The 15,155-nt window shown below is 43.6% G+C and overlaps 1 protein-coding gene across 1 annotated transcript in view; it reads left to right on the top strand.

Annotated features, from left to right (window-relative positions):
• The window catches only part of dmc1 (DNA meiotic recombinase 1), a 190,276-nt gene that overhangs the window by 129,596 nt on the left and 45,525 nt on the right, over positions 1-15,155 (top strand). Inside the window, exon 11 of the mRNA XM_072588265.1 lies at positions 12,251-12,365. Within this exon, the coding sequence (XP_072444366.1) occupies positions 12,251-12,365 (115 nt within the window). The remainder of the gene's footprint in view (positions 1-12,250; positions 12,366-15,155) is intronic.

Raw genomic sequence — 15,155 nt, 5'->3', positions numbered from 1 at the left:
TTTGGAGTACTGTGTGCAGTTCTGGTCGCCTCACTTTAGGAAAGATGTGGAAGCTTTGGAGAGGGTGCAGAGAAGATTTACCAGGATGTTGCCTGGAATGGAGAGTAGGTCTTACGAGGATAGGTTGAGAGTTCTCGGCCTTTTCTCGTTGGAACGGCGAAGGATGAGGGGTGACTTGATCGAGGTTTATAAGATGATCAGAGGAATAGATAGAGTAGACAGTCAGAAACTTTTTCCCCGGGTACAACAGAGTGTTACAAGGGGACATAAATTTAAGGTGAAGGGTGGAAGGTATAGGGGAGATGTCAGGGGTGGGTTCTTTACCCAGAGAGTGGTGGGGGCATGGAATGCGCTGCCCGAGGGAGTGGTAGAGTCAGATTCATTGGCAACCTTTAAGCGGCATTTGGATAGGTACATGGATGGGTGCTTAATCTAGGATAGAAGTTCGGCACAACATCGTGGGCCGAAGGGCCTGTTCTGTGCTGTATTGTTCTATGTTCTATGTTCTATGTTCTATGTTCTATGTAAGGAAGCTGCAATCAGACAAGTTAAGAAAGATTATAAAAGGAAGAAGAAAGTTACTTTGAAAAGGAATTAGGAGGACTAAATGGGGCCATAAAATGGCTTTGACAAATAGGATTAAGGACAATCCCAAGGCATTTTATACCTATATTAGGAGCAAGAGGGTAGCTAAGTAAAGAGTAGTTCCACTCCAGGACAAAGGAGGGAGTTTATGCATTAGGCAGAGGAAGTGGGTGAGGTGTAGTGACTATAACGAGGTCAGAAAATGAGTTCCCTGATGGTGACTATAATCTGGTCTAATCAGGGATCCCAAGCTGACATTAAAACAGGAGTGAGCTGAAAAATGTGTTGCTGGAAAAGCGCAGCAGGTCAGGCAGCATCCAAGGAGCAGGAGAATCGACATTTCGGGCATAAGCCCTTCTTCAGGAATTAAAACAGGAGTGTCAGACATAGTGACATTCCGAGAGCTGGCTCTGAGGGAACTGGATCAGTGAAAAGGATTTTCCACATGTAAATAAAGGGTGATTTGGTGACAGGATGCTGGCCTCTGTGGAGTTACTTAGTGAGATCATTAATGAGTACTTCATATCGGTATTCAGCAAAGGAAATGGATATGGATAATGATGAGAGATGAGAGAGGAGTATGGTGATATTCTGGGGCATGTCGATATTAAGAAAAAGGAGGTTCTGGGTGTCTTAAAAACATTAAGGTTGATAAGTCTGCAAGGGCTGATGGCCTCTTTCCCAGAATACTGAGGGGTGGCAAGGGAAGAGGTTACTGGAGCCTTGACAGAGATCATTGCATCCTCTTTAGCCACAGGTGAGGCCCCAGAAGACGAGAGAATAGCCAATGATGTGCCTTTGTTTAAGAAGGATAGTCTAGGAAATTATAGGTTGTTGAGCCGTACATCAGACAGGATTTGCTCACATTTAGAAAATAATGACATATTTGGGATAGTCAGCATGGCTTTGTGCAAGGGAGGTCTGTGTCTCAAATTTGATTGAGTATTTTGAGGAAATAAGATGATTAATGAGGATAGGGCAGTGGATGTTGTCCACATGGACTTTACTCAAGCATTTGACAACTGACTTCATGATAAGCTGGTCCAGAAGATTAGGTCACATGGGATTCACGGTGAATTAATAAGTTGGACACAAAATTAGTTTAGTCATTGAAAACAGAGGGTAGTTGTGGTGGGTGCTTTTCTGACTGGAGGTCCGTGACTAATACTGCGACCTCTATTGTCTGTGGTAAATATATTAATGATTTGGATGAAAATGTACATAGTCTAATAACTAAGTTTGCAAATGACACAAAAATTTGCAGACTACTTCTCCCAGGTGTAACAGAGCTTGGTGGCAGCTGCATTAGTCTGTATAGCCACCTGCAGACTCACTCTGGCAGTGGAAGAGTGTCATCCTCGTCCATGATGGCCTGCTTCCATCCTGTAGGGATTCTATGATCTATGATCAAACGGCTCCTATTGGACATGACTTCAAAGTTGGAAGCCACCATAAGATGCATTCAGCAGTGATTGTAATGAGGTCATCCTGCTCGACATTATAGAATAGGAGTTCCCTGATGGGGCTGTTAAGCTAATCCAATCAGGGAGCACTGGCTCAGATAAAAAAAAAAGAGGACTGTCAGAGATACTGTCACTCTCATAACTGACTCTGAAAAGGCATACTAAAATCAAGGACTGTTCATCTGTAAATAAAGAGACTTGGTGATAGGATACTGACCTATTTAGTGTAATTTCAGTGGTGACGGGCATAAAGTGTGATCTTGAAGAAACTTGCTCACAACATTCATTGGAGTAAGCATTTCTTCCACCATGCCTTTGGGAAGCTTGAATTGTTTGACCTTGCCATCGAGGACTGGGCCTAGTATGTTGGGGGGTGAATCGATAAAGTGTGAAGCTGAAAAAAGTACAGCAGGTCGAAGAGTATCAGAGGATCAGACTGGTCCTGATGAAAAGTTCCAATCTGAAACATCGACTTCCCTGCTCCTCTGATGCTGCGCTTTTTCCAACTCCACACTTTATCGATTCTGACTTTCCAGTATCTGCATTCCTCATCGTCTCCTGGGCTCGTATGTGGAAAGAATGCATTATTTTTTCCGGGCAAACATTGTGGCAAATGAAAAACAACAAATAATGCTCCTTACAGCTTGTAGGGCAGCAGCTTTTTCTGTCATAACGAGCCTAACTTTCCTGAAGGCACCAGATAATAAAACCTTTCAAGAACTGATGGACAAAAGTTAAGGAATATTACAACCCCAAGCTACTGCTAATTCTGAGACGCTAATCGCTTTTACTCGGTAATTCAAGAAGCCGGAAAATCCATATTGGGATTTTTGACTCTGTTTAGACAATTAGCAAAGCCTGTGACTTTGGTTGAACCCTTAATGAGATATTTAGAGACTGGCTGGTATTTGGGATTAAATGATATATCGATGCAAAAAACACTTACTGGCTGAAGCCCAACTGGACTTCAAACAGGTGCTTTATCATAGGCAAACGCAGCAAGTGGAACATTTGAGTTGCAGGGTGTTCCAATGGAAGTGGACATCCTCACCAGTCTGACTGACCTTGGGCAACACCACTTGAGTGCAGGCAATTGCATAGCCTCACTTAGGACATTTTGTGAAAAGGGTAAGCTCACAACAAAACCCCAGAACAAAGCCAGGCATCCACCAAATGGTTAAAATTTTCTTCAGGATCTGGGTCAGCAAGCCATTGTAGTTGTTGCCATGTGCAGACAGCAATACAGTCCTCTAAGACCTAAACTGAGTAAAATAGCTCATAGTCTGGTATTGTGGAGTATATCCAATAGAGGTCATACCTTGGAAAGTCCACCTACATCCAATTTGGAACAGTTAAGTTGTTTAGCAACATCAAAATCAGAACCAAGCAGGATAAATGTCAGATTAGGTGTTCACCCAGTTCAAATGGCAGTCAGTCAACACCAGTATGGCCATATCAGTGATCGCAGAATCAGTCTTCAATAAAATTTGCACTGGACTCTGGCCCTTAAATTTGTGCAGAATCTCAGCTAGGCTGAGGACCTTATACCATGGAGCCTTTACAGATTAAGATACAATTTTGTTTTCGGTCTCTTATGAAAAACAGCTGGTTCAGTTTCCAATAATTGTAATAAAAGACTTGTGTCCAAGCTTGATGGGGCAAAATTGATTGAGAGATTCACCTAGATTTGAGTCAATATTTTTCAATTAGAAAATGGCTGCCTGAATGATGTCCAAATTACATACCGGGAAGTTTTTCAGGAAGGTCTAGAGACTATCAGAGGAGCCAAGGCATGTTGACCAGGAAGCAATTCCATGATCCTGCATTGCCTGATCAGTGTCATTTCCTTAAAAGGCAAAAATAAAGCCAGAAGGCTGGCTGGCTGCAAAGTGAAGAAATCACCAAACCAGTCAAATTTGCAGAATGGGCAGCACTGGTTGTACTGATTTTAAACCTCAGTGGGTCAGTTTGCCTTTCTGGGGATTTTAAACAAATGGTAAACCACTTTCGTAGCTGGATAAATATCGTATTCAGCAGAGGATTTAAATGCAAAGCTGGCAGGAGGGTAGTCCTTCATTAAGCTGGACAGAAGTTTACTTGTAATTGCATTTCGACCAGGATTCTCGGAAGTATGTTACAATTAATACCCATACATGTGAGTGCCATTTAGAGTATTGTCAGTATGTTCAATGTTTCAGCAGACAACGGAGCAGATTTTGCAAGGTCACCATTTACCTAGGTGACCTCCTAAGAACAGATAAAACTAATAAGGAACACTGAGAAAACTTGGATATAGTCCTAATGCATTTTTCCAAGGTAGGCATACTCCTGAGAAATGTGTTCCAGGCTCCCAGGACTACAGAGTCAGCAAGGATGGGTTATACCTGTTAGAAGATAATATGAGGACAATCAAAGATGCACACCTTCCACGTCTGTCCAGGAGCTTAGGTCATTTCTTTGGCTGATAAATTATTATGGAAATTTCATACATAACCTGGCATCTATCCTGACAGCTTTGCATCAACTCCTAAAAATGGGTCTGCCTTGGAAATGGTTGCTAGTCAAGCCTTAGCCTTCAGTGAAGTAAAGAAACAGCTATCATCCTCAGAGATGTTGGCACACTATGATACCAAGAAAGATCTGTGATTAAAATGTGATACCTCACTGTATGGTATTGGGGTGATATTATTCATAGGTCGTCCAAGGGAGAGGAACGCCCAATGGTATATGCATCCAAGACTTTGGCTAATGCAGAGTGTAAATTTTCCCAGGATCAAAAAAGAAGGATTGGCAGTCATAATTAGGACTATACTCATGCAGCCATTTTGGAGTTAGGAAGTTCCACCATATCTTTATGGCCAAATGTTTGTGATAATCAAGCACCACAAACCCCTACTAGGTCTGCTTAAAGAGGACAAGGCAATGCCACCCGTAGCTTCAGGCCATATTTAACCCTGAGCACTAATACCAAGTGCTTATAATTACATGTTAGAACACTATCCAGGAGACCAAACAGCAAATGTGAATGCATTGAGCTGACTCTCATAGGCACATACACCACTGGTGATACCCCAAATGGAAGAGTCTGTAATGATATTAAGCTTTCTGGAATTCTCCCCGTCACAGCTGACAATATCAGATTTTGAACACAAAGATCCAGTTGTTTCAAAACTGAAACAATTGGTATTGATAGGACAAACCAAAGGGCCATCACACGCAGAACTGAAACATTTTTGGACCAGGAAAAACCAGCTAACAGTAGAGGAAGGCATATTGATAGGGGGAGTTAAAGTGATTTTCCTGAGCAAACATCGCTGGCAAATATTGGCTAAACTCCACCAGTGCCATCCAGGGGTCTCTAAAATGAAGATGTTGGTGAGAAGTTATGTCTGGTGGCCAGGCATGGATGCAGATATAGCCATATTGGTGGGGCAGTGCCCAGATTGTCAACAAGGAGAAAGAGTACTGCCAGCAGATCCCCCCTTATCCATGGGAAAGACTGGATAAACTTTGCCTCGGTAGCACATCAACTGTGCAGGTCCTTTCATACCTTTAAATGTTCTTAGTAATTGTAGACACTCAAAGTAGTTGGACATGCATAGTGTCCATTCGTCAAACATGGGGATGATGATAGAACACCTGTGTGTATCCTTTTCTTCGCACGGATAATGGACCATCATTTACCAGTGGGGAATTTAGTTATTTCTTAGTTATTTAGTTATGTGGAATGGAATTCAACATATAAGGACACCACCCATCACGTAATGGCTTGGCAGAAGGGAGTAATGTCGCAGTTGTATTATTGCTAGACTATTAATCCAGAAACTGAGGTAATGGTATGGGGTCCAGGTTCAAATTTTGCCATGATAGATGGTGGAATTTGAATTCAATAAAAAAAGTGGAATTGAGAATCTACTGATTACCATGAACCCAATTTCAACTGTCAGAAAAAGGTCATCTGATTCATTAATGTCCTTCAAGAAAGAAAATCAGCCTGTTAAGTGATCTGGTCGACATGTGACTCCAGACCCACAGCAATGTGGATGACTCCCAATTGCTGTTTGAAATGGCCTAGCAAGCCATTCAGTTGCATCAATCGCTACAAAAGTCTCAAAGAAATTTTTAAAAACTGGACGAACTACCTGATATTAACCTAGGCATTGAAAAAGACAACAGCAGAAAGAGTCCTGTCAACACTGCAGAGTCCTTCTTACTAATGTCTGGGGGCATGTGACAAAATTGAGAGAGCTGTCTCTTAGAGTAGTCAAGCAACTGCCTGACATAGTCACACTCACAGAATCATATGCCCCAGACACCACTACCATCCCTGGATATGCCCTGTCTCACCAGCAGGACAGGTAGCAGCAAAGCTGTATGCAGTCAGGAGGGAGTTGCCCTGGGAGTCCTTAACGTTGACTCCAGACCCCATGAAGTCTCATGGTTTCAGGTTAAACATGGGCAAAGAAACCTCCTGCTGATTACCATGTACCGTCCTCCCTCAGCTGATGAATCAGTTCTCCTCCATGTTGAATAATACTTAAAGGAAGCACTAAGAATGGAAAGGGCACAAAATGTATTCTGGGTGGGGGATTTCAATGTCCACCACCAAGAGTGGGGCTCAGCAGCAGTACTACTGATCGAGCTGGTCAGATCCTAAAGGACACAGATGCTAGACTGGGTCTGTAGCAGATGGTGATGGAACCAACAAGAGGGAAAAACATACTTGACCTCATCCTTATCAATCTGCTGGGCTCAGGTGCATCTGTCAATGACAGTGTCGGTAAGAGTGACCACCGCAGGCCTTATGGAGACAAAGTCCCACCTTGACATTGAGAATAACCTCCATTATGATGTGTGATACTATCACTGTGCTAAATGGAAGAGATTTAAACAGATCTAGCAACTCAAGACTGGGCATCCATGAGATACAGTGGGCCAACAGCAGCAGAAATGCTTTCCAGCAAAATCTGTAAACTCATGGACCAGTTTATCTCTCTCTTAACCATTAAGATCAAACCAGGGGATCAATCTTGGTTCAATGGACAGTGCAGGAGATTATACCAGGAGCAGCACCAGACATATCTGAAAATGAGGTGTCAATCTGGTGAAGCTACCAAACCACATCAGCAGCAAGTGATAGACAGTACTAAGCAATCCCACAACCAATAGATCATCCTGCCATATCCAGGCGTGAATTGTGGTGAACAATTAAACAACCCACAGGAGGAGGTGGTTTCACACATATCCCATTCCTCAATGATGGAGGAGCCCAGCAGATCAGTGCAAAAGATAAGGTTGAAGCATCACAACAGTCTTCAGCCAGAAATGCTGAGTAAATGATTCATCTCGGCCTCCAACGGTTTTTCCCAGCATTACAAATACCAGTCTTCAGCCAATTTGATTCACTGCATGTGATATCAAGAAATGGTTAGAGACTCTGGATTCTGTAAAAGCTTAGGGTTCTGACAACATTCTGCAATAGTACTGAACACTTGTGCTCCAGAACTTGCTGTTCCCTTAGTCAAGCTGTTCCAGTATGGTTACAACACTGGCATCTGCCTCAATGTAGAAAATGACCCAGGTATGTCCTGTACACAAAAAGCCGGATAAATCCAATTACCACATCAATGCACTCTTGATCATCAGTAAGGTGATGGAAATGGTCTTCAATCGTGCTATTAAGCAGCACCTGCTCACCAATAACCTGCTCAGTGACGCCCAGTTTGGGTTCCCCCAGGGTCACTCAGCTCCTGACCTCATTACAGCCTCGGTTCAAACATGGAAAACAGAGCTGAATTCCAGAGAATATAAAAGATACTTTGTCACATAAAACTTTTCACTATTTTTCATGTGATAAGTCACCCTACCACAGCTCCTATGTTAATGACAGAAGTCATACATAATAATAAAGGTCAAATTAACAGGACATTGGTTAGGCCACTGTTAGAATATTGCGTGCAGTTCTGGTTTCCTTCCTATTGGAAAGATGTTGTGAAACTTGTAAATCGTTTCTGAACCCTTTCAAGCATGTTGCCAGGGTTGGAGGATTTGAGCTATAGGGAGATGCTTAACAGGCTGGGGCTGTTTTCCCTGGAGCGTCAAAAGCGGAGGGGTGACCTTATAAAAGGTTTACAAAATTATAAAGGGGCATGGATAGGATAAATAGACACAGTCTTTTCCCTGGGGTCAGGGAGTCCAGATTTAGAGGGCATAGGTTTAGGGTGAGAGGGGAAAGATATAAAAGAGAGCCAAGGGGCAACTTTTTCACAGAGAGGGTGGTACGTGTATGGAATGAACTGGCAGAGGAAGTGGTGGAGGGTGGTACAACTGCAACATTTAAAAGGCATTTGGATGGGTATATGAATAGGAAGGGTTGAGGGATATGGGCTAGGTGCTGGCAGGTGGGACTAGATTGAGTTGGAAGGTCTGGTCGGCATGGATGGGTTGGACCGAAGGGTCTGTTTCCATGCCGTACATCTCTAGGACTCTAAGACTTAAGTTCATCACAGTTCAGTTAACAGCTCCTGGGATTGGGGAAAGCCGCTTAAGTAACGATGGAATACCTGGAACACACAACTGGGAAGAGAAAAGCAACGCCAGGATAAAAACAGCTTGACCGCTGGAATACTGGGTTAGGAATCTCCACCGAAGATTGCCATGCCAGGCTGAGACCACCACAATGGACAGATGGAATACTGAGGGCTGAGACTGCCAGTCCTGGACAAGACTGCCTGCGAGGCTGTTGGAATACCTAGAAGCTGGTGTCAAAGAAGATCTCCACACAGGGATGAGACCTCCATGCTGGGACAAGACCCCCACAGCAGGAGATCACCACGCCAAGTTGAGACCACCATGCTAGGCCACTGAAAGCCACTTCATTGCTGGGCCGGGAGAACAACTGGGAACATTAAACAAAAAGCAAAGAAAGAAAACAAAAATAAAAGCAGACAGTAGACTCATTCCAGGCCGCCAGGCTAAGGAAGCCACAAGCTGCAATGTTTCTCAGCCGCTATCTTTAGAAGCTAACTAATTAACTAATTAAGCTGTGTGTTCCTAGGTGTATCTTTGTCTGCATTTCTGTGCATGGAGATTCAATGAATTTAAAAGAATGAATTCCAGAGCTGAGGTGAGTGTAACAGCCCTTGACATCAAGACTGCATTTGACCGGAGTATGGCATCAAACTTCCTAGCAAAACCAAAACCAATGAGTATCAGGGGGCAAACTTTCTGCTGGTTGGAGTCATACCTGACACTGAAGATGACGGTTGAGGTTGTTGGAGGTCAGTCATCTTAGCTCTAGGACATATGATTAGATTATTTACAGTGTGGAAATAGGCCCTTCAGCCCAACAAGTCCACACCAACCCTCTGAAGAACAATGCACCCAGACCCATTCCCCTACATTTATCCCTGCACCTAACACTACGGGCAATTTAGCATAGCCGATTCACCTAAACTGCACATTTTGGGGCTGTGGGAGGAAACCGGAGCACCTGGAGGAAACCCACACAGGCATTTGCAGGAGGTCCTCAGTATTATACAGCTTCAACTGCTTCATCAATAACCTTCTTTGCATCATAAGGTCAGAAGTAGGGATATATGCCGATGATAGCACAATGTCCAGCACTATTCATGACTCCTCAGATCTTAAAGCAGTCCATGTTCAAATGCAACAGGATCTGGACAATATCCAGGCTTGTGCTGACAAGTAGCAAGTAACATTTGAACCACACAACTACCAGGCTATGCCCATCACAAATAAGAGACAGTCTAACTACAGCCACTTGACATTCAGTGGTGTTACCATGACTGAATCCCCCACTATTAACATCCTGGGGGTGACCATTTACAGAAACTCATTTGGACTCATCACATTAACACAAGGGCTCTAAGAACAGGTTAGAAGCAAGGAATATTGTGAAGAATAACTCACCTCCTGACTCCCCAAAGCCTGTCCACCACCTATAAAAGGCACAAGTCAGGGGTGTGATGGAATACTCCTATTTGCCTAGATGGGGCACCTACAATAACACTCTAGTGGCTTGATGCCATCCAGGTCAAAGCAGCATGCCTGATTGGCACTACATCCATAAGCATCCACATCCATCACCACCTATATTCAGTAGCAACAATGTGTGCAATCTATAAGATGTACTGCTGAAATTCACCAAAGACCTTGAGACAATACTTTCCAAACACGTGACCACTTCCACCTTGAAAGGCAAGGGTGCAGATACATGGGAACACCACCACCTTCACATTCCCCTCCAAGCCACTGACCATCCTGATTTGGAAATATATCCTTGTTCCTTCACTGTTGCTGGGTCAAACTCCTGGAATTCCCTCCTTAATGGCATTGTGGGTCAACTCGTAGGTGGACTGCAGCAGTTCAAGAAGGCAGCTCACCACCACCTTCTCAAGGGGCAACTAGGGAAAGGGCCAGCCAGCACCACCCATATCCCATAAATGAATTTTAAAAAAGAGCAATCCAAACTTTGAAGACTGGCTTGAAGAAACAGTCTAAGATCTCACTTGATACCAAGCTGTCACAGCTCTTATTTGATGTATAGACTACCCCACTGGCATAGCACCTGTTAATGATCAGAAAACTCTGCACCAAGCTAAGTCTGATCTTCCCGGATCTTGGTGGAGTGTGAGAAACAACATCAGGAACTCCAATACTCAAAACTCTGCTATGAGGGAGAGCCAGTTTGATACAGTTTGTGTAAGAATTATGGAAATGGTCTCGCTAAAAGGTAAGAGGCATGGTCAATGCAAGGTCTGGATCGTGACTTATAAAGTTCAGGTAGGTGAGATGGATCTACACAAACACGTGGATAGCCACAAATGGTGTAGGAGTATAACATGCTGACCCCTTGGAACAGTTGGAAATGTCACCAGAACCCATGGATTCACCCACTCTATCAAACATTGTCAAATCCTCTGAATCGGAGATGGACATGACAGATATAGCTGCCTCAATGCTTTTGCCGCTGAAAGAAGAGTGAAATTCTCCTCTCAGTTGCAGGAACCTGACCCGGTGGTAAAACGCCCAAGGAATCTCTCCAAGATAAAGCACCAGCCTCTCTCTGCAAAATCAGAGAAGGAGGAATGTTACAATTGTAATGGAGGCCAGCCAGCTGGACCTCATGGAATGAGTTCCCTGATTGGACCAGATGAACAGCCACATTCAGGGAACCCTGGCTGACATATACAAATGATTGGGAGATGCCAGTGTTGGACTGGGGTGTACAGAGTTAAAAGTCACAACACCAGGTGATAGCCCAACAGGTTTATTTGAAAGCAGTAGCTTTCAGAGCGCTGCTCCTTCACCACCCGATGGAGGAGCAGCGCTCCAAAAACTAGTGTTTCCAAATAAACCTGTTGGACCATCACCTGGTGTTGTGTGACTTTTAACTTTAACCACATACAAAAAGTGTCAGAGAAACTGAGGCTCTGGCACGTGACTCTGAAGAGGCAGTACTAAAGTTAAGGACTGTTCATGTGTAAATAAAGGAAGACTTAGTGATGGGATACCAGCCTCTGTGGAGTTATTTCACATTCAATAAACATTACACCTCTCTCTGCTGCACATCAGTCTCACGTCACCAGCTGCTTATACTGCAGCCACCCAATTCAGGGCAAGTTCTCCTCCTTCATGGCCCAGATTGGCGGTTCACCCTCTGGCAGACTCCTCTCATGGGTCTCTAATTTCCTGCTTTTTCAGGATAAAGAGGTCAACCAGTTAACCTAACTGCATGACAATAATAATTCACAATCAATTCAGTATCTGCAACTTTTCAGTTCTCACTTACTTACCCTAAGGACTAGCAGCCTGGCAATCTGCCTCCATTTACCAAGCCATTCAATGAGCTGGCTACCAGATGGAAAATGTAGATTAAAATTGTGAATGAAGTCCTGCCTTAACAGGTTCTTCAATTATTTTCAGCCTCACCTGCATCCTCTCAGTAAATACCGGAGCCGTGTAATTTGTTAAGCTCAGTTAATAAGCCAGATGCTCAATACCTTTTTGTACCTTCCAGCTGTTTTAACAGCTGTCAGTATTCAGACATCTCCAGATGAAAAAGGACAATTTATGTTTGTTTTCTGTTTAGCTGCACAAAGAAGTGTTGCAATTCTGATCCTTTATTTTTCTATTATGTTCCTTAAATTAATGTTTTTGATTATATGTTTGCTCTTTAGATCATAGATTCAATCATGGCACTTTTCCGAGTGGATTTCAGTGGCCGTGGTGAACTCGCAGAACGTCAGCAGAAACTGGCTCAGATGCTGTCTCGTCTCCAGAAAATCTCTGAAGGTAATTATGAAAGAGTCTTGCATATTTAGGAAATGTATTGTTCAGTTGGTGTACTGTTCTGAATAATGCATTATCTCATAGATAACAAAAGATCTTGCAAACTTATGCACTATGTTCTTTGAAGGAAGTAATCCCGTTACTTGAGCTCACTGATCAGTTAGGTCTTGCTTAGGTGTTTTTTTTTCCTCCAAGTCCAGATTTCCTGAGGTTTGTCTTCAAGAAGTCTGTGATGTAGATAGTATCCAAGTTAAGGTCTGAATACATGGCTGCATTTTGAATTTTATCGTCAGTCTGTCATGACAAAGAATTAGAATCCCAAAGTACCCGAAGTGGACATTGTTAACTTTTAACTCCAAAATGTGTTTAGATGAAGTCTGCAGCAGCCAATTATGACTGAGATGTAAATTCAGTCACTGTCTGATGGATTCACCATCCTGACTTGGAAATATATCGCCGTTCCTCTGACTCAGACTCTAATATGGGTGGCAGGTACCGGACTATAGCCCGACTCTTGCATCTTGGGAGAGTTCCCTACTCTCTTTCTGGTGGTATCAAGGCTGCATCAGACCCGGACTCTGAGGTTTCCTTGACACTAGATGGAGGGGGAGAACCCACGGTTTCTGACAGTTCTTCTGGCTGTTCTGAGGGATCAGGTATGTTTGGCTCCTACCTCGTTTGAGAGACAGCAGCTTTCAGGTGATCCATGTTTGTAAAGGGCCGCCCACCTCCTGAAACTTCGTAAGGTATGGGACAAAACCTCATGTCAGCCTCATTTCATACCCATATCGGGCCGTGGTTCTGGCACCAAACTTCATCCCCCGAAGTTGTTACTCTCGCTTAGAGGTATGGTGTTCTTGCTACTGCCTCACCACCCCACCTCTCTGCTCCCACCCAGGTCCAGGAATAGCAGGTTAACCTGGTACATAATCTTCTTCCCATCAGCAACTCTGCTGGAGCTGTGATTTGGAGATGCCAGTGTTGGACTGGGGTGTACAAAGTTAAAAATCACAACACCAGGTTATAGTCCAACAGGTTTATTTGGAAGCACTAGCTTTTGGAGCTAGTGTATATACTCCACAACCTGATGAAGGAGCAGTGCTCCGAAAACTAGTGCTTCCAACTATACCTGTTGGACTATAACCTGGTGTTGTGAGATTTTTAACTCTGCTGGGCTATCCCTGTAGTTGCGTAACGGGTGGTCCTATAATCAAACAGGAACTGTTGAGTTTGGTATCCAGTGACGCTGCAGGCTATTTCTTTAAGCCTGCCTTCAAAATTTTGATTGCTCTACGCGCCAGACCATTGGACAAAAGATGGCATGGATCTGTCCTTCTGTGCCAAATACCATTTGACTTGAGGAAATACTCGAATTCCCAGCTGGTAAATGATGTCCCATTGTGACCAATACTTCTGGGAGTCCATGTATCACAAACGATGCTCCCAGCTCTTCAATCGCCATCCCAGAATTTGCTGAATGAACTATTTGAACATCCAACCACTTTGCATGGACATCCAATGACCAAGAACATTGAGCCCATGAAAAGGACCTACATGGTCGATATGCAACTGAGTCCAGAGTTAACCCAGCCATTCCCAATGCAGGGATGCTGCCAGTGACAATTTCTGTCCTTGTTGGTATGGCAGTGCCCAGAGTGCCAATGTTGCCATTTCAGCATCCAACCTTGGCCACCAGACATAACTTCTTGCTAGCATTTTTATCTTGGAAGCCCCTGGATGACCCTGGTGGAGTTCAGCCAGTATCTGCTGGCGAACTTTACTCGGACAATCACCCTTGCTCACCACAGTAATATGCCATCCTCTTTGGTGATCTGGTCTGACCAGGTCCAGACATGTTCCAATCCTGGTTGTGATGGCCTTTGTTTCCCCCATTGCCACTAGCTATTTTAGTTTTGCTAGAACAAGATCTTTTTGTGCCCAAAGTCGGATATTGTCAGCGGTGACCGGAAGCGAGTCCAGAAAGTTTAAAACAAAAATGGACTCTTCCAAGAGAGGCATTATCAGTGGAGTATCTGCCAGTAGGACACGACCAGAGGTATCCACATGAGCCACTTGGATTCCTGGGCAGTGTTCCAACTTGTACTTATACATGCTGAGAATAAGAATCCACTGTTGATTTTGACCAGAAGTTATGGGCAGCACCGCCTTGTCTGCCTTCAGTAGCCCCCAGCAGGAGTTCATGATCTGTCACTATGACAAATCCAGTTCCTCACGCCAGAGTGGACTGCCAAACCCTCCTTCTCTATCTGGGCGTACTTGCATTCATCATCAGCCAAAGTCCAGGAAACATCCAGAATTGTTAAGAGACTGTTGTAAAAGTGAGTGCACCTGGTCAGAGATGTTCTAACAATGCATGTCTTTCATCATGAAGAATGTACATAACTAGGAAGTAACAAAAAGGTGTCATCATGCACAAAGGTATTGAACATGTTTGGACGAAGAGGATAACAATGTCACAATAAGAAAGAGTGTGACAGCAATTCTACTTAAATTTAATGGAAATCTTATGAATTTGTGACATTCAAAATTTCCAAGAGACTGCTAAATTGTACTTCTATTCTGTACAAAGTGACCAATGTTAAATGATGAAACTTGGAACGTACACAGTATTTCTTACTCTGCACAGAGCTACTGTGGGTTGAACAGCTCCTCAGTGGTTCAGTTAGAAAAGTGATATATAGAGCTATCAGCACAGAAGCAGACTGTTCGGTCCAACATGCCAACCAGATATCCTAAATTAACCTAGTCCCATTTGCCAGCACTTGGCCCTTT

This window comes from Chiloscyllium punctatum, chromosome 18, assembly GCF_047496795.1.
Source record: "Chiloscyllium punctatum isolate Juve2018m chromosome 18, sChiPun1.3, whole genome shotgun sequence".
Taxonomy (NCBI): Eukaryota; Metazoa; Chordata; class Chondrichthyes; order Orectolobiformes; family Hemiscylliidae; genus Chiloscyllium; species Chiloscyllium punctatum.
The sequence above is the reverse complement of the archived record's forward strand: the minus strand, read 5'-3'. Positions and strand labels throughout refer to the sequence as shown.